This window comes from Danio aesculapii, chromosome 13, assembly GCF_903798145.1.
Source record: "Danio aesculapii chromosome 13, fDanAes4.1, whole genome shotgun sequence".
NCBI classification, from domain to species: domain Eukaryota; kingdom Metazoa; phylum Chordata; class Actinopteri; order Cypriniformes; family Danionidae; genus Danio; species Danio aesculapii.
Window position 1 is genome coordinate 24,861,739 of NC_079447.1, and position 27,842 is coordinate 24,889,580.

A 27,842-nucleotide genomic window follows, 5' to 3' on the forward strand; every position below is an offset into this window, starting at 1 on the left:
TCATTTAACACTCAAAATAATATGTGCAAGAGATCACTGCAAATACACACATATATATATATATATATACTCTCATTCAAATATGTATACGGCCTATATACATTTCTCTCCTGAATAAACATGATAGATAGTCATTGAGTGTAGTTTGTGATTTCAAACAAGTCAAAAAAACAATATACATGTGGCGATGCATGTATATGGCACTGTCCTTGCAAACAAGGCATCACAAAGGGTGTTTAAGCATCAATATTGCGGAAATATGCTGGGTTTATGAGCATGACTGCAAAACTTTCCAAATCGGATTCTGATTGTAAAAGCTAATTACAGCTCAATTTTGTTTTGAGGATAAGTAGACATTCTCGCAGACTTGCACTGCACACAAAAGTAAAATTCACAGCTGCTTAACTGTGCCTTTCAGTCAGGCGTTTAATGCATGGATGATAATTGGTAAGATCAGGAGTTTAGTCTAATGGATACACTTTATTTTGATGGTCAACAATAGTAACTATAAGAAACTTTACAACTACACGTCAGCTAACAGTCATTAGAGTATTAGTAGACTGTCTGCTAACCCTTTATTTTGATGATCTCCAAACACATTCTACGACGTACTTATCCTATTAACCCTAATCCTAGCCTAAGGCTACATTTACACTAGTGTTTTAATGTGTTAAAATGCATAACCTTTGCTAGTGATGGGTGTCCATACTACTCTGGAATTTGTGACCAACAAAAACTTTTGGAGTTGCTGCAGGCTTCTTTTTTTGTTTGAAAACTAAAAAGATTACAGATTTTTGAAAAGTTGCTCCCTACATTTACACCCTGATTAGCTGTTCTGGATCATTGCATATCTTTCTTCGATTCATAAAGCCTTTCTCACATGACCATAATGCTGACTTTTGTCTATTTTTCAACATAGGCTCATTCTGAAAACGTAGCCCTAAATACATTTATGGAGATCGCGAATTATGTAGCCAGAAGTACATATGGCCGCATTTCATCTTTAAAATGAACGCTACGCGATGATATGACAGTTTCTTTTTGCGCTTACCTCCGTATGGACGGCTTTCCCGCTGTTACTAGTTTGTACCAGTATGTCAGCGGACTTGAGACATAGAGAGGATTTGACCACGACGATGGGTAGAACGGTTCCAAAAAGCAGGCAAGAAAAAAACAGAAGCCAAAAAATAAAATAAACATCTAAATAACAGAGTGAGAATGTGGTCAAATCTGAAAACGTGGTAAAATCAGGCGAGGGATTTTCTTTGTCTGGATTGCTTTTAAAAACACTATTGGTTGGGTTTAGGGAAAGAGGAGGTTGGGTCAGTCGATCAGTCAGTCAGTCAGTCATTCAGTCAACAGCGGCCTCTGGTGGATTTCTGAGAGAACAGCAGGCATAAATGGCACTCGAGAGAGATATTTGAAATCTCAAAAAGCATACACAGCGGCGTCTGGTGGATTTGCAAAAAGAAAAACTGCAAAAAAGTACCTCCTGGGACGTATTTGGCGCTCTCCAGAAATGCATATAGCGGTTGGTTGTAAGATTGAGCCGGGGTTGCTATTTTTTTGTAGCATGTCTTAAGTTCAAAACAGAGGTGGCAGAAATCACATCTTGTTTGATTTCTTTATTTTAAAAGGCCACAATGTTTTGTTTTTACAATTTTGAGCGATGTCTTACTCTTATCTGTAAGATAAAAAAATGAGTGTTTTTATAGTGAATGCCATTGAAATTTGTGTTTATTTATTATATATTTACATTTTTTAAGATTTTCATATCATTCTCTTCTGAATAATGTTAAAACTTAAAGGATTTAGTGCCAACTTGTGCCAAATGTGACCTTTTTCTCTCAACGTGATTTAATAGTGTGGTTTTATTCATTCATTTTCTTTTCGGCTTAGTACCTTTATTAATCAGGGGTCGCCACAGCAGAATGAACCGCCAACTTATCCAGCACATGTTTTACGCAGCGGATGCCCTTCCAGCGGCAACCCATCACTGGGAAACTGTAATTTATAACAAATACTATTATAATTGGTGTTTTATTTAATACCTGTTTATTTCAAAAATGTAAAATGTTGTTTACTACAATAATATAGTTACTTATATTTTATGATTTTATCTTGTTCTTTATGAATAAAAGTCAAAGATTTGCTGCGATATTATTTATCCAACAGATTACTTTTTTGTCTCTCAACAAAACTAATGATTTACTTAATAATTGTATAAATAAGCTGTAATGTTGTACTATAATTGTAAAGCTATTTTTAGCTTTTGACCTGCATTTTCGGTCACGAAGGGTGGATGGAGATCTTTTTTAAAACTCTAAACAAAGTCAGTATAAACAAAGTCAGTTTTTGTTAGCTGTGTTAAAATGTAGCCTAACATTCTACCAATACTCTGAGAGTTAGTTTACATGTTGGTGCAAAGTTTAAAGCACAGAATGAAAAAAGACCATTAAAGCCAAATGTCCCCAATCTAATTCCTAAACCTTAAAACTACATGTTGTTCTTCTTTTTTTAGGAGTTTAAGGACAGGAGGAAGAGCTATCGAATTCAAGCGAACCATTCTCCAGTGAGCCGTATCCATTCATCTTCTTCAGTTTGAGCTGGTCTGGGTGAGTGAGGGCCTGACTCTCTTCCACAGCCTCTTTAGTAGCAAACATCTGACTAATCTCCACAAACGTCTTATTTTTTGTCTCTGGAATGATAATGTACACGTAGATGGCCACTGAAAGACACACGACGCAGAACACCAGATAGCAGTAGGACCCAGCAGACATCTGTAGCAGAGAAATAGGATAACCAAGTTACTCCTTTTTAAAACAGCTGAATTATTTTCAATGCACAAGGAAGACAATACATCGAGGCAGATGTCAGCCAAGAAGTTGTCGACAATGCACATTTGGCAGCTGCTCTAAGTCAGGGATTTGAGGTTATAATTAAATTTTTTTTATATTTTTGTTACAAAAACAAAAATCGATTTACTTTATAAGACCTGTGTTAACCACTAGGTGGCGTATGGGTTAGTTTTTAAAAGATTTATGCACTTTTAGAAGAAATGATGGCCACTAAAAAAAGAAAAACTACCACTAAAAACTGGCCACTACCCAACAACAATTATATAGCATGCAAGAGCCAAGATAAAAAGTGAAACTATTCATGCTGTGTGTGTCTGAAAGAAGAGAGTCATATATCCAGAGTAAATTATGGGCTAATTTTCACTTTTTGGTGAACTTATTCCTTTAAGGCTTTTTAGTAATCTGCTATTAGCTTTGACTGCTTTCAGTTGCATTGAGCGAAATGTTACCTGAAGGAATGGAAAGATGAAGCCAATGGTGAAGTTGGACATCCAGTTAAGCGATCCTCCGACAGTATAAGCAGCGGGACGATGGGATTGCTTAAAAAGCTCAGCCGTGATCAGGAACGGAACTCCCGCTAAAAAACAGACACATCCATGCTAATACTATATCAATAATTGAGTAATATCTCAACAGACAGAAGGCATTAACTATTTACATGGATAAAATGTTAGATTCTTCATTCATTTTCCTGCGGCTCACTCTCTTATTTATTAGGGGTCGCCACAGTGGAATGAACCGCCAACTATTCCGGCATAAGTTTTAAGCAGCGGATGCCCTTCCAGCTGCAACCCATTACTGCGAAACACCCATACACTCTCATTCACACACACACACACACACTCATACACTATGGCCAGTTTAGTTCTGAATGGCCAATCCAATTCACTTATAGCGCATGTCTTTGGAATGTGGGGGAAACCGGAGCACCCGGAGGAAGCCCACGTGGACATGGGGAGAACATGCAAACTCCACACAAAAATGCCAACTGGCCTAGCTGGGATTCGTACCAGCGTTCTTTTTGGTGTGAGGCGACAGTGCTAACCAATGAGCCACCGTTCCACAAAATGTTAAGTTACAGTTGAAGTCAGAATTATTAGCCCCCCTTTGAATTTTTTTTCTTTTTTAAATATTTCCCAAACTATGTTTAACAGAGCAAGGAACAGTATGATTATATATACAATATGTTTATATATATATATATATATATATATATATATATATATATATATATATATATATATATATCACAGTATATTTTTTCTTTTGGAGAAAGTCTTATTTGTTTTATTTCGGCTAGAATAAAAGCAGTTTTAAATTTTTTCAAAACCATTTTAAAGTCAAAATTATTAGCTCCTTTAAGCCATTTTTTTTCAATAGTCTACAGAACAAACCATCATTATACAATGATTTGCCTACTTACCCTAACCTGCCTTGTTAACCCAATTAACCTAGTTAAGCCTTTAAATGTCACTTTAAGCTGTATAAAAGTGTCTTGAAAAATATCTAGTCAAATATTATTTACTGTCATCATGGCAAAGATAAAATAAATCAGTTATTAGAAATGAGTTATTAAAACTATTATGTTTAGAAATGTGTTGAAAATATCTTATCTCTATTAAAGAGAAATTGGGGAAAAAAATAAACAGGGGGGCTAATAATTCTGACTTCATAGATAAAGATAAATATTTATTTTTTTGCTCAGCTTTATTATTTAAAGGGTTATCCAACAAATAATCGAAAAAGAGTCACCACAATTTGACAAAGATTTTTAAATAACCAGCGAATAATGTTCTAAGTTTTAAAGTAATTTAAGGTGACCTATTATGCCCCTTTTTACTAGATGTAAAATAAATGTATTTTCAGCTCAACATCCTCCACAGATCCTTTTTTAACTATTTGAATCTTTTAGGTTTTGATTTTAATTGTTCCTTTTTGGTGACTGTTGCTTTAAATTTAAATGAGCTCCCAGCCAGAGGGCGGAGCTACAAATGCCTGCGCCTCAGTGAGATCCTCACTAATGGGTGGGGCATTTCCCCTTCAGATGACATGTACAAAATAAGAAAGTCTATCAAAGTGTTTCTGCAGACTGTTTTTATGAAGTGTAATTCTAAAAAAAAAATATTTTGACCATTAGAGGCTGCTTATATTCACACGCTGTTGTGACACTACTGTCTTTGAACCCCTTATAAAAGTTATTGTTGCATAATTAATGCAAATTAACAGTTGTTTCAGCCACATTTCACAATGTTTTTTTTACCATTTTCCATTTTCAGTTTCCATTTTAAAAACTTACATTTTTATATATTTTTAATTCTTTATTTAACAAGGACAATCAAAGAACTACAGTTGAAGTCAGAATTATTAGCCCCCTGTTTATTTTTTCCTCAATTTCTGTTTAACGGAGAGAAGATTTGATCAACACATTTCTAAGCATAATAGTTTTAATAACTCATTTCTAATAACTGATTTATTTTATCTTTGCCATGATGACAGTAAATAATATTTTACTAAATATTTTTCAAGACACTTCTAGATAGCTTAAATGACATTTAGAGGCTTAACTAGGTTAATTAGGTTAACTAGGCAGGTTAGGGTAATTAGGCAAGTTACTGTATAACGATGGTTTGTTCTGGAGACTATCGAAAAATATATAGCTTAAAGGGGCTAATAATTTTGACCTTAAAATGGTTTTAAACAATTAAAAAACTGCTTTTATTCTAGCCAAAATAAAACAAATAAACTTTGTCCATAAGAAAAAATATGACCAGACATGCTGTGAAAATGTCCTTGCTCTGTTAAACATCGTTTGGGAAATATTTTAAAAAGAAAACAAATTCAAAGGGGGCTAATAATTCTGACTTCAACTGTACATAGCTCAATTTCATCTGCTGTGATATCTGCACCCTTAAATATTTTAATACATTAAAGACAATCTTGTTTATTAAAATATGTTAATAAATATATATGCGAGTGCTATTTTTAGTACCATTGAGATGCTATTGCATTTTTATTAATATCTTTAAATTATTTGTTTGAAATTTGCTGGTGTCATTTTATTTGGGATTATTTGTCATTTTAAGTCAATTTGTTTTCTTGTTGTTTTAAAGTTTACTTGCATACAAACTAGTGAAGCCTTTGGATGTCATTAAAAGCTCAGCATTCACCACCATGCCAAAAATTCATAAAAATATACATTTTTCATGTTCAGTTACGCATTTAAAAGTACAACTACTGCAAAAACTCAAATCAAGCTGTTGTTTTAGGCTGATAAAATGCATAAAAGCTAAATATTTGAGGTGCACATTCATGCAATTGTATGCGCACGCCGCTTTTGCGCAACAGTTCTTGGAGGGAGGATAATAAACTAGCTTTATGAAGTGCTCGTTATCTCAATATGCAGGAAGCAGAGATTGTTCCACTGCTTAAGTTCTAATCCCTTTTGGTTACAAGTGAAAAATAAGGAGGCACAAGGTGTTATTTCAAATGTAATGAATTCAGGAACAAGCCAAGCGATGGCTTCATTATTTGTGCGTGATAATTGCAGCAGGAGGCGCGCTGCAGTTAAATTGATAAGGAACTCTGCTTGTAATTCATTGTTCATGCAGGATTTTGTCTTAAAAAGCCATATTCATCATTGTTTATGAACAATGAGCCATAAAAAATCCTAATTAAAGACGTAATTACACCGATTGAGACTGGGGCCTGAGAATGAATTATAGATTTTGGAGTTGGGTTGGATAATGCATCAACTCAGTAAAGCACTTGTAGTCTCATTCATCACTGTAGCAGAGCTGCTCCTCTCTGCTCTTATTGTGTGCATAAACTAGAGGCTGATGCTCATGGTGCCTCTAATAGAGGAAAGTACGTACTTAAACTTTCATACTTTGAGGTTTGAAACTCTTTAGAACTTCCGTCTCTTCTTTTCAACAGTGAAACATTATTATTGTTGTTACATCGGTTTAACGTAACTCAGTCTGGATGCATTTCCTAATTTAATTTAATTACTTTTAACACCTCTACACTGTTATTGGTACTATTTAAGAATGACCAAAATTTCACTATTTATGAAATTAGGAATCTGACATATTTTTATATTTTGTGTAAACTAATAAACCCATTAACCTATGTTTGTGCAATGTAGCTTCTGATAATGTGCTCAAAAATACAGAAGGCTAAATTGTTAGGCAATGTGCATTTAAATACAAACAATAAAACTACAAACTATATATATATATATATATATATATATATATATATATATATATATATATATATATATATATATATATATATATATATATATGTGTGTGTGTATAAATTATTTAAATAATAAAATAAAAACATTAATTGTATTCATTTTATTTCAGCTAGTTAAAAAAATAATGTAATAAAAGTACTAAAAAAACTAAAATGAAAATACAGATTAATAAAATGTGTACTGGGATTTATTATAATAACAAAAACTAATTAAATTGCGAAGAAAAAAAAACTACTTAAAGACCTACTTAAAATTCCATAATCCCAAATATAATGACATCAGCAAATATAAAAAAATAAACGAAGGAAATTAAACGCCCTTTTTATATTTCCCAAATGATGTTTAACAGAGCAAGGAAATTTTCACAGTATGTCTGATAATATTTTTTCTTCTGGAGAAAGTCTTATTTGTTTTGTTTTGCTAGAATAAAAGCTGTTTTTAATTTTTTAAAAACTATTTTAAGGTCAAAATTATTAGCCCCTTTAAGCTATATTGTTTTTCCAATAGTCCACAGAACAAACCATCATTATACAATAACTTGCCTAATTACCCTAACCTGCCTAGTTAAGCTAATTAACCTAGTTAAGCCTTTAAATGTCACTTTAAGCTGTATAAAAGTGTCTTGAAAAATTTCTAGTCAAATATTATTTACTGCCATCACAGCAAAGATAAAATAAATCAGTTATTAGAAATGAGTTATTAAAACTAATATGTTTAGAAATGTGTTGAAAAAATCTTTCCGTTAAACAGAAATTGGGGAAAAATAAACAGGGGGGCTAATAATTCAGGGGGGTTAATAATTCTGATTACAACTGTATATATTTAATTTAAAATAAATTATATATAATTTATTTTACAATGTTTAAAAAGATTTTATTAAGGTCTAAAGGTCAGAACTCATCAACTGCTTTTCCAAATTCTACCCCCAGGTGTCGCTATTTCACTATTTGAAGACGTCATGTGGGAATTCAGGGTCAAAGAGCAGACGACTACTCATCCAATTGAGCAGTGCTTTACTAAATGTGTCTGAGCATGACGTAAACTCATGTAGCCGTGTACATTAATTTAGATGTAGATTAACAAAAAAAAAAAAGAGTGAAACACACACACACACAAACTCACCAGGCCCAATGCAGAATCCAGCGATAATCCCAACCACACACCCCACACTCACATATTTCATAAAAGGAACATGTGTCTGCAAAGATGATGATAGTACAATGTTATTAAAGGAATAGTTCACAAAAAAAAACTTGTTCACTTGTTTCGTTCTTCTATTGAACACAAAAGGGTAACGTTTTAAAATAATGGTCCATTAGTTAATGTCAATGTATTTATTAACATGAACAAACAATTAGTAATACATTTATTATAGTATTTATTCATCTTTGTTAATGCTACTTAATGCTATTTAAGTTAAATAACATTAGTTTATGTTAGTTCACATTAACTCATTTTGTGTAGGGTTTCTACAGGTTTCATCAAGTCAAATTTAAGACTTTTTATGACCTTTTTAACACCATTATAAATGACATTTGAGACTTACACAAGGTTTAATGCTAAGAATTTTTTCCAATGGGCGAGATCAAATAAAAAAAGATAAAAAAAACATGCAAAACCAATGTTATTGTTAGGAAGGTACTGTAATAAACCATATTGGTAAATAGAGTTAATAAATAAACTTTAAAAAAACTTTTATTGAGATGGAATTATAGATGGAATGTAAATGAAGATCTGTTTAAAATGATTTAAGACTTACAACGCAATATTTCAGTGAATTTAAGACTTTTTAAGTCCTAAAATGATTTTGAAATTTAAGACATTTAAGACTCCGTGGATATCATGTAATGTTAAAAAGCACAACTTCTAATCCTGTAAAGTGGTGTATTAAATGTGTATTAAATTTACTTGAAAAGCAAAATGCACATGTATATTCATAATATATTTAAAAAAAATAATAATTTAGGTTTATTTTATCATATTTTATGAGTACATTATCTACAGGGTGGGCCATTTATATGGATACACCTTAATAAATGGGAATATTTAGTGATATTAACGTCCTGTTTGTGGCACATTAGTATATGTGAGGGGGCTTGTAAATAACTCACAAAAGAATAAAGTTACGTTAAAACCAAGCACACCATTGTTTTTTCTTGTAAAATTCCCAATAAGTTTATGGAGGTATATCCATACAAATGGCCCACCCTGGATATACAGTTGAAGTCAGAATTATTAGCCCCCTGTTTATTTTTTTCACTAAAAATAGAGAAGATTTTTGCAACACATTTCTAAAAATAATAGTTTTAATAACTCATTAACAACTGATTTATTTGATCTTTGCCATGATGACAGTAAATAATATTTGACTAGATATTTTTCAAGACACTTCTATACAGCTTAAAGTGACATTTAAAGGCTTAACTAGGTTAATTAGGTTAACTAGGCAGGTTAAGGTAATTAGGCAAGTTATTGTATAAAGATGGTTTGTTCTGTAGACTATCGAAAAATTCTACCAAAAATTCTAGCCAAAATAAAACAAATAAGACTTTCTCCAGAAGAAAAAATATTTCTGTTAAACATCATTTGGGAAATATTTAAAAAAAGAAAAAAAAATCAAAGGGGGGCTAATAATTAGACGCTTTATGCCAAATGATTGGATGGGTGTTGGCCCTATTGGGTAGTTTTACATGGACATACAAAAATTAAGACCTGATTTTATGATGATTTAAGACTTTCAACGCAATATTTCAGTGAATTTAATACTTTAAGTCCTAAAATTTAGATTTTGAAATCTAAGACATTTTAAGACCCCGCGGATACCCTGTAATGTCAAAAAGTACAACTTTTGATTCTAATACTGCATTAGTGAATGTTGAACTATAATTAATCAATCCTTTACGCGAGTTTTCATACTTAGATAATGTTAGTAAACACATTAACCAATGGACCATTACTATTCTAAAGAGTTACCCACAAAAGAAGATATTTAGAAAAATGTTGGTTGACTTCCATAGTATTTCTTTCCTACTATGAAAGTTGATAGGTCCCAGCAACCAGCATTGTTCAAAATATCTTCTTTTGTGTTTCACTGGACAAAGAAACTAACAAAGGTTTAAAACCACATGATGAAGACTAAATGATGAGGTAATGTTCAATGTTCAAGTGTGAATTCATAACTACATGCAAAAAATTTTTAATTATTAAAAGGCACTTTGATTATGCATTTTTCACTTTATTGCCTTTATTTCACTTACTTGAAGAATAAGAGATAACGTTATCCCAGCACAACACATTCCCATGACACCAAAACCTCCAATTATCAATGGCCTTCGTCCAAGACGCTCAATAGTGAAACACTGAAAGACAAAACAAGCCATTCAATGTAAATGCTCACAATAGGCTCCTTTTTAAAAATCTTATACACATTAATTAGTAACCGCTGTCTAAAAAGAATGGCTTTCTCTCCTTTTTTTGAAAGCGAATGTCATGCAAGCATAAAGTGGAACCTTGTTTTTTCATTAAGTGCTGCTAAAATTGAGCGCTAAAGCTGTGCGCTGTTGACTTAAAGGCAGGCGAAGCTGACATAAGAATGAATAGCTGTAATTTTATAACCAATCTCTAGCCTTCCTCTCGTGTGCCATTCGCCTCCCGAGTGAGGGCCAATTGACACTGACAGCAATGAGTTCTTCTGACTAACAGCGCCTCTTTCTCTCCGGTTGCTGCTGGTGCATCACTAAATCCCGGCTAAGCGACGCAACTGGGAGAGAGAGAGACTGTATCTGGCCTTCATTACAGCTCCGAGATGTGACCCAATGAAGGAGGCGGCAAAAACAAGACACATCCGTCTCTCTAGCGCTCATCTTATATAGTGTGTATGTGTGTGTGTGTGTCTTTTTTATGAGTGTCACTGCAGAAAAATACACACAACGCAAGCTGGAGAAGATTGAGAGTAAAGCTAAATGAAAATGATTGAGATATGAAGAGACGTTCTTCCTCAAATGTAGCAGCTCTAGCAAAGTAATAGACCTAGTGATACCTAATAAACTATTTTGTGCCACCATATAACCCTGTCAGATAGTCTTTTAGATCTATCAATAATTGACGCTGTGAAAATGTTGATATTTTATGAAAAGTAACCCCTATGAGGCCTACAATGATCCTTTTTATAGTGGTATATACTCACCGGCCACTTTATTAGGTACACTTTACTAGTACCAGGTTGGACACCCTTTTGCTTTCAGAACTGCCTTAATCCTTTGTAGCATAGATTCAACAAGGTAATGAAAATATTTATGATATATTTATGAATAGTTATCCTGCTGGAAGTAGCCATCAGAAGATCATAAAAGAATGGACATGGTCAGCAAAAATACCCAGGTTGGCTGTGGCGTTGACACGATGGTCAATTGGTACTAATGGGCCCAAAGTGTGCCAAGAAAATATCCCCCACATCATTACACCACCAGCAGCTTGAACCGCTGATTTAAGGCAGGATCGTTCCATGCTTTCATGTTATTGATGCCAAATTCTGACCCTACCATCCGAATGTTGCAGCAGAAATCCAGACTCATCAGACCAGGCAACATTTTTCTGATCTTCTATTGTCCAATTTTGGTGAGCCTGTGCGAATTGTAGCCAACAGGAGTAGCACCCGGTGTGGTCTTCTGCTGCTGTAGCCTATCTGACTCAAGGTTTGATGTGTTGTGCGTTCAGAGATGCTCTTCTGCATACCTCGGTTGTAACGAGTGGTTATTTGAGTTACTGTTGCCTTTCTATCAGCTCGAACCAGTCTGGCCATTTTCCTCTGACTTCTGGCAATTGTGCCCACAGAACTTCTCATTTTTGGACCATTCTCTGTAAATGCTAGAGATGGTTTTGTGTGAAAATCCCAGTAGATCAGCAGTTTCTGAAATACTCAGACCAGCCCGGCTGGAACCAACAACCATGCCACATTAAAAAGTCATTTAAATCACCTTTCTTCCCCATTCTGATGCTCGGTTTGAAATGCAGCAGATCGTCTTGACCATGTCTACATGCCTAAATGCACCGAGTTGCTGCCATGTGATTGGCTGATTACAAATTTGCGTTAATGAGCAGTTGGACAAGTGTACCTAATAAAGTGACCGGTGAGTGTATGTAATCAGCCTTAATTTGCTTGTAAAGCAAAATACACATGTATACTTATGATATATTTTAGAAAATTATTATTTAGGTTTATTTTGTCATAATTTAATAGTACATTAGTAATATATTTTGCTAGATTTATGCTTAAATTTTAAGGAAGTTTACTAATTTTATTAAAAACTAATGAAGTAATACTTCAAGTGCTGTCTTATAAACTATTACACTATTATTGCATCACTATACAATACACATAATATTTTAAATCATTCATAAATTGAAACAATTTTTATGCTAAACTCAGTATAAATACAATATAGAAACTCAACCCATGAGGCTGGTAATGATCCTTGTTTTACAAACAACAATTGCATTGTTGAGGGACAAAAGCTCACACTTTACGATAAGGTTCTATTAGTTAATGAAACCTTTAATGAAAATTAGTTACAGCATTTATTAATGATATTTAACAATAATGCATTATTAATGTATAAAATTATAGTTGTGCTTGTTAACATTATTTAATGAACTAAGCTAACAATTAACAGCTTTATTTTCATTAACTAATGTTAACAAATTAGTTAACAAATGAGTAAATACTGCAATAAATGTTGTTCATAGTTTATTCATGTTAGTAAATACATTAACATTAATAACATTAATTATGGTGAACTCATTGTAAAGTGTTACAGAACAAAAATGTGTGTACAAGTTTTTTCATAAATGCTGTAAAATTAATTACATATTTATAAACAATTAAAAAATAACTACTTTAGGTCCCTTTACACCACAACAAATTATTGTGTTTCAATACCTTTCAACATAAAAACAGGAATTTATGTACTGATTGTGAAAAATATTGTGTAATATCCTATACCCAGAAATAGTGTCACACAAGCAAACCATACACAAAGTGTGCACATTTGTGTATGGTTTGCTTGTGTGACACTATTTCTATTTATATATCTCTTTATAGTAAAAGTCAGCATATTTCAAATTGTAAAAAATGGTTAATATTACCCAGAAATACAGTAATAAATGATCTATAACTGTTTTGTTAGTTATATACTTCAGAGAAAAAAGCATTGCCATTGAAAAAAAATGATTCAAAGATGATTTAATTGGATTTAAATTTTTTTTAAGTTAAGTGGTTGTAAACAATTTATTTGGGCTTAATTTAAACAATTTAAGTTAAACATAACTAAATAAGTTTTTAAAAATTCTGCTTATATAAATTGTGTGAAACCATTTTTTAGTGCACTGAACTAAACTTAAAGGGCACATAGGTTACCCCTTTTTACATATTTAATATAAGTCTTTTGTGTCCCCAGAATGTGTCTGTAAAGTTTCAGCTCAAAACACCCATCAGAATATTTATTATAGCTGTTTAAAGTGTCTATATTATAGCTGGAAAAAAGTTTTTGCTGTTTTTTTTTGTACTGGCCCTTTAAGGCTAGTCCTCCCCGCCCACCGTTCCCACGTGCTTGTCAGCAATCGCCGCCCTCGGCTGCCTCAGGAAGCAGATCTCACGTAATGTGTGTGAGAAATACTACAGTAAGAACTTTAACAATCACTATTTGATGCATTTTTTGTGGCGTTGCAACAATGAGTCACACACAATGTCATTACAGTTCACGCACACACACAGCGAGGACACAAACACATAGCGCAGACACATACACACACACACATAGCGCAGACATACACACACACACACACACACACATAGCGCAGCAGACATACACACACACACATAGCGCAGCAGACACACACACACATAGCGCAGCAGACACACACACACACACACACACACACACACACACATAGCGCAGCAGACACACACACACAGACACACACACACAGCGCAGCAGACACACACAGAGAGAGAGAGAGAGAGAGAGACAGCGCGTTAAGCTTTGCACTCGTTTTGCACGCATATGTGACATGATACTGGTAATATCCACTGCTGTATGGATATCTGTTATATTAATGTACAAAATAAACACGATTTAACGTCCACAAAGCGTCTTCTTTTATAATTGTTCTGACATGCGATCTGAAAACCGCTCCAATTGGTCCACCGTTTTTATGTTGTTATATTTGAAAAAAAAGGACTGGGTGTGTTTATTTCACCCCAATATGACGGTCTATACACGATACTTACACACATTTCTGTCTAAACAGCTTAAAAAGTAGATTTTTCACCATAGGTGCCCTTTATTTCACTTTAAGGATGTTTACCGTGAAGCAATAAACCATTTGATGTCTGATATTTTGCACCACTATATTACCCTATCAGACCACTATCAATAAATAAAGCATTTTCTACATTCGAGTCTGTGAAGGCATCTGTAGACCATAAAAACTCACCCCTACGAGGCCTGCAACAATCTCTATAGCTCCAGTTCCTACAGTGGTGTACTGGATCTCAGGGGCCGGGATTCCAGCGTTCTGAAAGATGTCGTTGGTGTAAAACCAAATCTGGGGAGAAAAACGAGATGCTGAGTGGAAGGATAGTGATTTTGGCTTGTACAGGTGGCATATCAAGACTGTGAGCAGTTACGGCGTACAACACTTCAGATTCAATTTGAGAGCTGGAGGGCTGCGTGCGAGGTTAGGCAGGGGGGTAATCAGAGAGAACACAGACGGTTTGAGAGCTGCTGGGACTGTAGAGGACACACACGGCCTGCCTCTCTCCTGCTGCTCATGCTGAAGTCAGCCAAGACTCACCACCTGTCAGCCCCATTTACATTGAACACACACACAGACGCTCGCAGGGTCACCTGCCACCTAAGGGCCCTACAGTCAATGTCATTTAATATTCAAATTGTAATATCAGAACCCCACAGGACAAACTTGCATGGACAGTCCTACTTAGGTTTGACAACAGCAGCTCACAGATTTTGACAAGATGTATATAGTTTGAGGAATTGAGGGTAAGGTTTTTAAAGTGTCCCTGATATTACGTGTGATATAGCTGTATGCAAGCGTAAAACATCTGCAAAGTTTAAATATGTAGAACATGATAACGATTGTCTCACCAAAGAGGAAGCAATTCTGAAGTACCTGAAAGGAGTTGTCAGTATTATGTCCTGTCCAAACCTATGTAGGTTTGTAATAGGGCTGCACAATATATGGTTTCAGCATCGATATCACAATGTGATTATTTGCAATAGACACATCACGACTATACGCAATGTTGAGTCTGGATTATAATTGATCATTTCGCAGGTGTTTTTTGAGGCCTGTGACTATGTGAGGGTTTTAAAAGCATCCAGGTCTAAGAAAATATATCGATTATAACTTTGACAAATTAATAACGATTAATTTTAATTATTAATTTTAATAAATTTTGATTTTATTTTAATTAATTTTGATTTAATTTAAATTTTATTGAATTGTTTATAAAATGACGACTTTATTATTTTGCATTTGATTATTGAACTACTGTATACCTGAATACTGATCAACTCCTCGGAAAACAATAAAATGCTGTTTATTTAATATGTATCTTTTGATTATTGAATTTATCTGTACTTGTAGATTGTTTCTTATATTTTATTCAGATGCACTCCCATACAGAAACATTGTATTCATATTGTAATATATATTGCAGAATAAAACAAATCGAAATGTTACATTTTTCCAATATCGTGCAACCCTAGTTTGTAACATATTTGCATAATGCCAGCCTATGATTTTCATGCCAGTTTTATAACCGCTTCTGGGCACAAATGCTGTAGTTGTAGATGAGGCCTGAAAGAATTTGGTTCACATGTTGTAAAGATGCCTTGATTCTTCATGGTGAAAACAAATTTACTTTGCATGCAATACTAAAGGACGATGACTTCGGCTGGTTACATTTTCAGCATGCAAGTTTTCGGTTTTCGACCAAAAGAGAAAAATGGAATCAAGAAAAATGTAAGCCAAAAAAAGCTATGCGGTGATTTCACTTGTCATCACTGGTTTCACTTGTGAAGGTGGCTTTCACACCAAATGCGGGAAGCACTGCGCTATGAAACCCATTAATTTCAGTGGCTTTCACTTCCCAAAGGCAGTTTGTTGCTGTGCCGACCAAAGCACAAGAGCAGTGGAGAACATCATTGACTATAATGTGCCAAAGGGATATTTCTATGTAGTTGTTGTTTGGCCTCCATTGTTTAGATCAGGGGTTTCCAAACTCTGTCCTGGAGGGCCGGTGTCCTGCAGATTTTAGCTTCAACCTCCGATGTTTCAAGAAAGCCTAGTATAAGCTTGATTAGCTAGCTCAGGTGTGTCTGATTTAGTTTGGAAGTAAACTTTGCAGGACACCAGCCCTCCAGGACAGGGTTTGCGCACCCCTGGTTTAGATCCCTGAATTAATAATTTTATTAAAAGGATAGTTCACCAAAAAATGTACTGTCATCATTTACTCACCCTTTATTTGTTTTAAATCTTTATGAGTTTTATTGTTCAGATAAACACAAAAGAATATATTTTGAAATATGTTTGAAAGCTGTAACCAAAGATTTTCATAGTATTAATTTTTTCCTACTTTGAAAGTCAGTGGTTACAGGTTTTCAGCTTTCATCAAAATAAAAACTCCTAAAGGTTTGGAACCACTTGAGAGTGAGTAAAATGTGAGTCAATTTTAATTTTTGAGGTCTTTAAAGAAAGAAAGGTGATGGTGTTGTGTGTATTATGAGAAAAAGGAGTGTTTTTGACTTCGGATAAGTGAATAAGAAATTTATTTAACAGATTTTAAGTAATTGAAATTTTTTAAATATTACTTTTCTTTCCGCTTTAGTCAGCTAAAACTAAGTAAATTTGGTTCTGCTGTCCAGCAAGTAAAGCACTTTTAGTGTATACTATAAAAGCATCTTTAAAAGCAGGCGATTATTAAATAATGCAGGTCACTCATGTTTGAAAGCTTTGTCTGTAATTTAAACTGATTAAATTGTTTATAGATTAAACAAATAAATCGCCACTGCAAAACGCCTTGCTGGAATAATGCATTTTATTTATTTATTTTGTGAGGTTGTGAAAATTAGACATGATTAACACATGACAGAACGTCTACAAAATATTTTTTCATCTATAACATAGATTGTGGAATTCTCTTGACTGATTGTGAACAGGGTGCAAATTATACAGGGGGGGTCAACTTTTCAGTAATGTTATTTTGTCTGATACATCCTTCAGTGAATCAAATGTATGTATTTATTTAAATGACATCTGTTTAATTGATAAAGCATATTTAAGTTGTCAGTGGTTTGTAGGATATTTTTGTGCATTCTGACCTACAATATCCTCTGATTAGCTATTACTGCAGGTCAAACTATACATCTAATTTTACTTTACTTTAGGCTATATGTAGAAACAAACACATATTTTACAAGAAAATGCATGCCATCGGCGCAGACTGATTGACGCAATTATGAATTCACAATTTTATAATCCATTAGTGGTCAAATTTACATTTATATTATCTATCATTTTAATTAGTAATATTAGTATTTAAGATACAGATCAGAGCAAACTATTTCTCACTGTTTAGAGCGCTGACCTCCCATACAAGTTGTTTTGATGTCCTTCAAGGGATCAACCATTAATAAGGGGGGGTCAATCCCACCCAAACCCTGTAATTTGCACCTTGGTTGTGAACAACACTTAAAACACAGTCAAATTAGCCAACATCAAATGAATGATTAAATAAACAATTTTAGAACTTTGCCATTAAATTATTTGTGGGTCTTACAATGCTTATGATCTCTGGGAAAAAACAAACATTTTTCAGCGTATCAATTTTGTACTGCAAACCCTATGGAAAATGCTTTTCCTAGTTCCTTTATATCCATAACAACACAATTTATGTTGAGATGCATCAGAATTTTTTTTCATAAATTTAATTCTGATCATAACACATATAGTTGAAGCCAGAAATATTAGCCCCCCTGAATTATTAGCCCCCGTTTATTTTCCCCCCAATTTGTTTAACAGAGATAAGATTTTTTTTACACATTTCTAAATATAATAGTTTTAATAACTCATCTCTAATAACTGATTTTTAATAACTTAATAACTTTTATCAATAATAACTTTTATGATTAATAACTTTTATCTTTGCTATGATGGCAGTAAATAATATTTGACTAGATATTTTTCAAGACACTTCTATACAGCTTAAAGTGACTTTTAAAGGCTTAACTAGGTTAATAAGTTAACTAGGCAGGATAGGGTAATTAGGCAAGTTATTGTATAATGATGAAAATTTCCTTGCTTTGTTAAACATCATTTGGGAAATATTTATATATTTTAAAAAAATTTCAAAGGGGGCTAATAATTCTGACTTCAACTGTATGCCATAAAAGGGCACTGCATTTGCAATATTAAGGAAATGGTGCCAGTTAACAGATCTACCACTACCCTCATTCTTTTGTGCATTCACAATCTGCTCAGTTGTTAGCTCTGATTTAAAGGGAAATGGTTATATATCAAAAAGATAAAAATTACATCTGCCAAATCACCATAATCACCATCTTAACGATGTAACAATTAAAAAATACATCTAATTTGCTTGAATAATAGCCTATATTTATCAGTGTAGCAGGGCTTTGCAAATTAGATTGCATAAACACTTGGAAAAAAAACTATTTGTTAAGCTCTGATGGATAAAGAGTGAGGTTTCTGTCAGCCCGGTCATTATTAATCTATAATGAATAATTAATCTGCAGCTCAGCAAACCCTCTAAAGAAGGTAATTCGCCTTCCTGAAAAATAAAGAAACGAGAGATCTTTAGCCACTTCAAATTCAGGCTCATAGCTAACGCGTTCTCAGATTGGTTTTTCTGCTGTTTATGTGATGTTGGAGGATCTTGTGAGGCTTTAAAGGTTAAAAAATACTGAACTGTTCTTCACCTTACCATTATAAATCGTAGGCACATACGACAAGCTTTTCATAAAGCATGCAGTGCAGTCAATTCAATATTTTAACCATGATGTTAACCTTACCGCATCAATGCCAGACAGCTGCATGCCAATGTTGATGACCACCACAGACAGGACCTGCCAGCGAACAGTGTGGTCCAGTATCAGCTGCCAAACAGACACGGTGTCTACTGAGGACAGAGAGCGCTGCTCCTCCTGCATCTCCTCTATCTCTGCCTGGATGTTACATTTGGCTCTGTACCATTTCAATGCTGCACAGACAAAGAGAACACAAGGTAATGGTTTAATGTTCAGCTGTATCAAAGTCTGCAAAGTATTTAACATGAGGTGGATTTTTATTATTGTGGCATATAGCACACATAACCAGTTAATGAACTAATTAAAGCAACATATGAAGGCCAATTCACACCACACCCATAAAGAATAATGCAACTGACAATATATGCAAATAACATATATGACATACAAGTTCATATTTGGATTTCACATATGTCAAATATATATCATATATGCAACATATATTTCCAAAGATTGTAAAAATAGGCATTTACATATTTTTTCAACCATCAGAATAACAAATATGTACATATATGTTCAAACATATTAGCTCTAATTCTATATGTATTCACCGATTGGCATATATATGGTTGAAAAAATACATTGACAACCTTTTTTGCAATTTTTTGTTAATATATGTGAAATCCAAATATGAACTTGTGTGCCATATATGCAATTTGCATATATTTCCTTATATCATATTTCTATATTGGCACTCACACTGACACTTCATCTTATCACGTTTGTAACCCCACTGGCATTTTGACCAATTGAATATTTTCAGTCACTGTTGTGAAATATATGATACGATGCTATAATATGATTGTCTGCATCGATTGATGTCTGCTGGTGTGGTGGTGAATTGAAAATAAAAGTACTCAAAAAGCACAAGTGTACAATATATTAGAGTATCAGTAAATTTGCATATTTAGGTTCATCACATTTTTTTTTTTATTTTAAACCCCCCTAAATTAATTTTATTAATATATTATCAATTTATTTTGTGTTTTATGATTAAAGCAAACAAAAACAAAATAAAAATACAAGTCTACAAGTATTATACAAAACTGGTTTAAGGATATTAACACATTTTTGTAAAAAAAAACCAAATTAACACATTATTTTCATTCATTCATTTTCCTTCAGCTTAATGTCTTATTTATCAGGGGTCACTACAGCGTAATGAACCACCAATTATTCCAGCATATGTTTTACACAGCGGTTGCCCTTCCAGTCATAACCCAGTATTGACAAACACTCATACACTCTCAAATTCACACACACACACACTCATACACTATGGCCAATTTAATTTATTCAATTCACCTTAATTGACTGTGGGGGAAAACAAGAGCACCCGGAGAAAACCCATGTGAGCACGGGTAGAACATGCAGTCTTCACACAGAAATGCCAACTGGCCTAGCCAAGACTGGAACCAGTGACCTTCTTGCTGTGAGGCGACAGTGCTAATCACTGAGCCACCGTGCTGCATTTTACAAACGAATAATCTAATTTATAAAATATAAACTGTAAAGTAAAAAACAGGGCAAATTTGATCAACAGAAAGTTTTGCATTTAGAAATGTATGTAAAGTGTTTCAAATTCTTAATCAAAAGTATTTCTCTCACCAGTGATAGTAGCGTGAACATTATGCTTCTCAATCAACAGGTAGCGAGGACTTTCTGGAAACCACGGTAAGAGCATCAGCTGGATAAAGGTGGGGACAACAACAAGAGAGAGAAACAAAGGCCAGTGCTCCTCCTGTCAATCAAAACAGCAAACATTGTGAAAGCAGAAGACCAATGTAACTGTTTAATGATTAATTAATTATTAACGGTGATTTAGTGTTATACCTTTCCCAAAAGTTCATGCAGGCCCAGAACTTGAGCTAAAAAAACTCCGGCGCAAATGAAAATGCTGGGCATGAGCCCCAAGAAGCCTCTCAGGTTTTTAGGAGCGATCTCTCCCAGGTACATGGGCACCACACTAAGAGAGATACCTGGAACGTGAAGACCAGAAAAGCATATCAAAGCCCATTCATGTCAGGTTATACTTTCTTACGCCTGCTTATGTTTTATACCTGAGTGTATTCCTGTCACAAAACGGCCAAAGATGACCATTTCAGGTGAGCTACAGATTCTGCTGAAGCCCATGAGTGTCGCCGCCAAAAACACCAGTGCTGTGGAGTTGACCACTGTTCCTTTCCTGCAAAAGCAAACACTGTGAAGTCCTGCACTGGCACTGCTCATTAGGCCAGGACAGTCATGCTCGATAGCCGGCCACCTGGGAGTTTAACTATCAAAACCAGATAAGTGATGTTCCATGACAGTGCCGCTGGGTGAAATAGCTGCATTCCTTGATTAGTTCTATCAAGTTGTAAACTTTCCTCCTGATTTACAGACGGCTGCACCGTGTTCTGCGTTATGATCACCTTACCGCTATAAAACATTTTGCTGGACTGAAATTGATTAGAACAATAAATAGGGTCATGAATCATCGTCTTTCATTTGCATTTAAATGTCTGCAGTCAAATCTTGTGGCGCCACTCATAGACACTCAGAACAGACGAGGCAGGAGTCCTTGGAGAGCACAAAATAGAAGCGTAAGCTATGGCTAACATAGTGAATGAACATAATTACAAAGTGGTAATTGAACAGCTTTGTCTTTATATAATAATATGACATGCTTCCATGGTAATAAAAAAATCGAAATTTGGCTGAGGTCAAATGAAGGGATGTTTTTTTTTTCTACAAATTTAATTTCTGTCTATTTCTGGCTATTATATTTTTGCTTATTTAGTTGCAAACCTTGAAGCAGGAAATCTGAATAATGTACTAGCGGCTATATTTGTTACAACGAATATACAGAGAAACTTAGAGGCTTCAAAAAAGGCACATGACATCTAGTAGTCTCATAAAAAAGTGGTCCATGTGACAAAGCATCAGAAGACTTGGCATACCCTTGTGTTAGGGCTGCACGATATTGGAAAAATCGAACATTGCGATGTTTTGTTATTCTGCGATACATAAAGTGCACTATTAAGTATAATTTTACCAGATGACAATATTTCTTTTTGGACAGAATTTTTCATGTTAGATTGATCAGGATTATCCCGTATGGAATCTACAAGCATAAATAAATACAATAAAGTAAAATATACAATTGAAATAAACAGCGTTGTATCGTTTTTCAGAGTGTAAAAGTATTAAAGGACAGTAATTGAAGAATAAAAATAAAAATAATTCAATAAAACGTGTCATTATTAAAGCTTTTAATGGTTAAATGATTTTAAAATAATCAGAAAAACATGCAAATGGTAAATTATAATACAAAGTCAACATTGCATATCCTGCGATGTGACTATTGCGAATGAACACATTGCGATATCGATGCAGTAACGATATATTGTGCAGCCCTACCTTGTAATTCAGTTCAGTTGGACCAAACCAAAAGATAAAAAAATGTTATTTAATAGAATAATAATAATGGAAACTATTAAAGATTCAGTGTGCTAAATGTGCTTTCTCTAATTGATATCAATACAATTATATCAGCTGATAATTCGTGAATATCATTATAATGTCATAACAGCAGGAAATCCTCCAATGTGCACAAACAAAACCATGCTGAAAGGAAACACCTGCATTAAACTGCAATGGGCAAAATCCTGACTATCATTACAAAAAGAAAGGTATGTTTCGTCATCTTATAACACCATGTCCTGTTTTTGGATTGTATAGATGCATTTGGTCCAAAGAAAAACAAAGATAACAAAGCACAAAGGCAGAACATTTCATAGGTAAGATTGTGTTTTTTACGTTTTCGTATGTTACGAACTTTTGTGCTAAACAAGCATTGATGATAATACAATCACTGATCATAAGGAAAGTAGCACTAATTCGCACTAAATACCAGGCTTATGCTAGTTTGGTTGAATAAAATCAGCAAACAATGTAAATAAAATATGACAACAAGACGCTGCGGTGCTAGAAACTTGTACTATTGTTGGCTAAGTGAATGAGTCGTTCATAACGGAGATTCATTCACAAACGAATCACTTCTTCTGTTAGAATGGGAAGTGAAAGCAGGAGAGGGGGTGCATTTCAGGACACGGATTAGATCAAATTTAACAGGGAGGGAGGATAATACATTTCCATGCACACAAACACATGCTCTTTGTCGGCAATGCCCATGCAGTCACATATCCATTGATGTAGAAAAGTGATGTAAAATTATAATTTCCGTAATTTAAAAAAATATTTGCATACTGACCACCGAGAACACGCCCGATCATAGATATATGAATTCCTTCTAATAGACAATAGCATAGGCGACATCTAATGTAAATATCTATGATTTTAATCAACAGCACTAACAAAGCACTTTTAATGGTATTTTTCTGAGCTTTAAAGCTTGCAATCACTATTTCCCTTTGCATGAAAATAGTGACCTGTGTGTTGATTAAAATATCTGTAGTATTCCATTCAGGAAAACTAGGTCATACTTTTCTTGAGTATGAGTATGCATTTTTATTTTTTGGTTAAAGGAACTAATAAGGAACAAGGATGTTTTGAACCTAGTGGGCTAAACTGCTCTTTTCCAGAGTGCAAACAAGGCCATTTACAAGGCAAAGGCAAAGTCGTTGAGTGCGGTCAGCGAGGTCATGTGAGGTGACAGATGAGGAAGAATCTACCTCGCTGGCCTTGACACTCAGAGGAATTGCTGGCAGAATGACCACACCATGCCAGATGTTATGGGTCTCCTCCTGACTTACCTTCCAAATCTGGTGACCAGTGTGCCCACCATTAAAGAGCCAATCAAGCCTCCAATCGCAAACACAGAAACGGTGAGGGAATACATGAGCGTTAGGGCCTCCTCGTTTAGTCCAGTTCCATTCCGACTTACCACTGTACGGTTATAGAACTCTTTAATGTACTGTATGTGTGACAAGGAGAGAGAAAAACATAGAGAGAGAGAGATAAATATAGGATAGTCCAAGCAAAAATACCCAGCAAGCATTATTTGTTTTTAAAAGATGTCTAATAGACGTCTAATAGATGTCTAAACATAGTCATCTTTGCTAAAACAAGGCTGAATTTAGGCTGTCAGTGAAAATCTAATAGGCCAAAAATAGACTAGTCATCAAATAGAAAGAAATTAATGACTACACATATAAAGTCTGACTAATCTGTCTATTTAACGACTAGTCTAGTTTTGGGCTATTCTTAGATGCCTATTAGATTTTCACTGACAGCCCAAGTTTAGCCTTGTTTTAGCCTACCTGTCTACGTTTAGATGTCTACTAGACGTCTATTAAACACAAAATTGTTTGCTGGGTAATGTTAATATTTTCTCTAAAAAATACTGGATTTCTTCAGTGGATTTTTTGAGGGATATCTGGCTGCAGACTCAGTACAGATGCAATCTGAGCTGCATGTAATGCTTTTGAATGGGCTCACCTAACCCTACCCGTCACAGTGACGTTACTAGCTCCATTGAGTGCATTGTGTCTGACATTGCACCTCTGAGAGATGCATAAAGGCTGCATCCAGATACTATTGGGATATTTTGGTATTTTCCATTTATTGAATATGGAAAGAGACTGTAAAACCTCTAAATATCCACAACAACAACAAAGAAATCACTATATAAATGTCATCAAAATTCTACATATGACTACTTATGAGAACTCTGCCAAAGAATTAGTCATAAAGATTTTGAAATAAATGAGGGTGATTTTATTCTTTGGTCTATTCTAGCAGTTCCAAATGTCAACAACTTACCTTTTCTTCAAATTTTCAAAGTTGCACGCAGTGGATCACTGTCTTGTGACAAACTCTTCTTTCTTTCGTTTCTTTCCATGTCACTCACTCTCTCCTTTTCCTGTACTTTAAGGTCACGTTCTAATTTAATTCGTCTATGTACCTTTTCCGTTCCATACCAAATTAATTTAAGCTGGAACGCTGTGGGATCATTTAATAGACTTGGGAAAACTCCAAACATTGTCTTTTTAATTTTCTCAACAACAGATGTGACTGAAGTAAAACTTTTGGATCAGTGATAATATTAATGGGGCTTCTGCTTCAAAATCATATCATAGTTTTAATTGTATTTTTGGGGGGAGATTTCTATGTTTGAATCCTCTTCATTAGTAGTGATGTTCCAAGAAAAACAGCACAAAAACAAAGCCACTTAAGTAGGGTATATAACAGCCAGTCAGGAGATCAGACAGGAAAATTTAAATATTTTCGTCATTAACAGGCTAATGGGGCAGGGCAAATAGGTCTCTACTTATATACATGAAGAGCTGCTAGAGGCAACCACTGCAGCACAGAATGCCTGACAACCCAAGATGAACAAATAACATCTTACTGACTCGTCTGCAAAAAAAATCTAAATAATACACTTTGTTTCTTCAAGTTTCTGGAGAAAGTCAAAGGATACGGTTGCTACATATCCTTATGCAAACTTTTCAAAATATTACTTACTATTTATAGATGTTAACACATTGCATTTCAAAATCTGAATTTACTTTAACATTTGTATTCCAGAAATCCCTGTTGAGTTCATACTCAAAATCAAGAATCCATAGAATGCACAGAATCATGTTAAAGCAACATTCCCTGAGATCTTGTGTCTGTAGAGCTTCTGTTCAGACCATTATTTTTATTCTGTCTCTGACGTGCATCTCTCTACTGGAAGCCATATTAAAGAAACATTGTTATGAATGGAAGTAAATTGGCTGTTTTAATGGAATCGGTGGGTCAAACGAGGTACTGAGTTTGTCTTACCCCAGCAGGAGAGTTGACCACAGCTAAGTTGTATCCATAGAGCATTGAGCTACCAAACGAGGTGAGGAAAGCCACTGCCAGCAGAGATGAGGTAAGATGCTATTAAAAAGAAATGAGAAAACATATGATAAATGGTTGATTGAAAAGAAATCATACTTTATGTAATAGCTTTGTTTCTCAAAACAGTATAAATATATAAAGTTTATTTTTGTTTTTAAGGTTGATATTGTAAATGTAAACAGGATATTTTCCTGTTTTTTGAAAGCAGCAAGCTTTTCATAATGATAAAAATTGCTCTCATTAATTTCAGTTATATAAGTTATTATTTCATATTTAGAACACAAAAAACATATTTAATTTAAACAGATTTCTGTCCCTGCACTGAAAATGTATTCACCCAAAATTTAGATTCTTCATAAGGAGATCATAAAAGAAACAAATAATTTAAACCAAGTCTTCCAGAAAAATACAGTAAATTTATATAATGAACACATTTAATTTGGTATTTCATTCACATATAAATTCTCATCTAAACAGAGTTTGCAGCATTCACATTTGGTCATGAAAGTGTCATCATGCTTGCTTGATCCATGAAACTCAATGAGACTGAATCAATATGTGAATAAAAGACTAAATTAAATCTCTTCAGAAGATTAGATTACACTAATCAACTGAACTAGATTTTTTTTTTTTACCCTTTATGGATATTTTTAAGAGTAAAAAAGTCTGGGTTTTGGCTAAATATAAATCAAAATTGTTTACATTTCACTAAAACTGCTTTAACGTGTTCTGAAGATTAGCATGAATAAATGAAATATTAGATAGAATTACTGAACCAACTATTTACAAGTTTTGGTTTGGAGCACATGCAGCTCTGATGTCATAGAATTACATTCTAATCTCAGGCATTCTTATAGCATTTTATAGCATTATATCACTGTAATTTTATAAATAGTATAGGTTTACTTTCCATGTCCATTAGACTAGTTTGCTGTTTAATGTGTGTGGCACACACAGAATATATATTTAAAAAGACATTTCACTGTATGAATGTGAACATTATGTTCGATAGTTATCCTAAATGTTGAGGCAGTTGTTAAATTCTGAAGAGAATAGATTTCCCAACTTCACGGTGTGACTTCAGTAGTCGTTACACTTCAGATCATAAGTGGAAAACCTAATTTGTCCCACTAAGTGGTCAGATACAGTTGCTTATGTATAGTCCCACACGTGAGAGAAGATGCTGAAAAAAATGTCTTGTGACAAGAACTTAATGCCTTTTCTTTTCCTACACTCCGAAACGGTACAAAAGAAAAGCATCTAAAAGTAAAATTTACAATAAATGTTACTGGTTTAAAATACATTTTGAAATCTATTATTACAAAACCTTCTTCCACCAAACTTTAACATCCTGTTTAAATAATTTTGTACTAAAACACCATCTGAGACATCGTTTTGAAAATGCAAGGGAAAAGTTAGAATCGAGAATACGACAATCAATAATATATGGCTTAAGATAATTATAAAACAGCGAAAACAAACGAAAGAAATCAGCTTTAAATAACAAATTGACATTATTAAATAGTGATAAAATACTCACCGATGTTATTTTGCCTGAACTCATAATTAACACTTCTTCGGCCATTTTAAGTTCCTAAGAGGTTACAAGTCTTCTTGACATAAAAAGTATATTTAAGTTTAGTTAGTAAGTTACTACTGGCCGTCTGTTAGCGCTACCGGTTTCACCATCGACTTCATCTTGGACTTGAGGGTGTGGTCATAGCGGACTTGTGGGCTTGGTCATCCTGAAGTGACAGCCAGTAT

The 27,842-nt window shown here is 34.1% G+C and overlaps 1 protein-coding gene across 1 annotated transcript; it reads right to left on the reverse strand.

Annotated features, from left to right (window-relative positions):
• Positions 1–401: 401 nt before the first annotated feature.
• Positions 402–27,842, reverse strand: slc2a15a (solute carrier family 2 member 15a). Its single transcript, XM_056471161.1, has 12 exons — positions 27,619–27,842; positions 26,019–26,117; positions 24,002–24,162; positions 21,308–21,432; positions 21,081–21,226; positions 20,856–20,988; positions 19,233–19,420; positions 14,614–14,724; positions 10,377–10,478; positions 8,242–8,317; positions 3,308–3,435; positions 402–2,780 (listed from the first exon to the last, which is right to left on the reverse strand). The coding sequence occupies exons 1-12, from the start codon at positions 27,661–27,663 to the stop codon at positions 2,526–2,528; spliced, it is 1,569 nt and encodes a 522-aa protein (XP_056327136.1). The 5' UTR covers positions 27,664–27,842; the 3' UTR covers positions 402–2,525.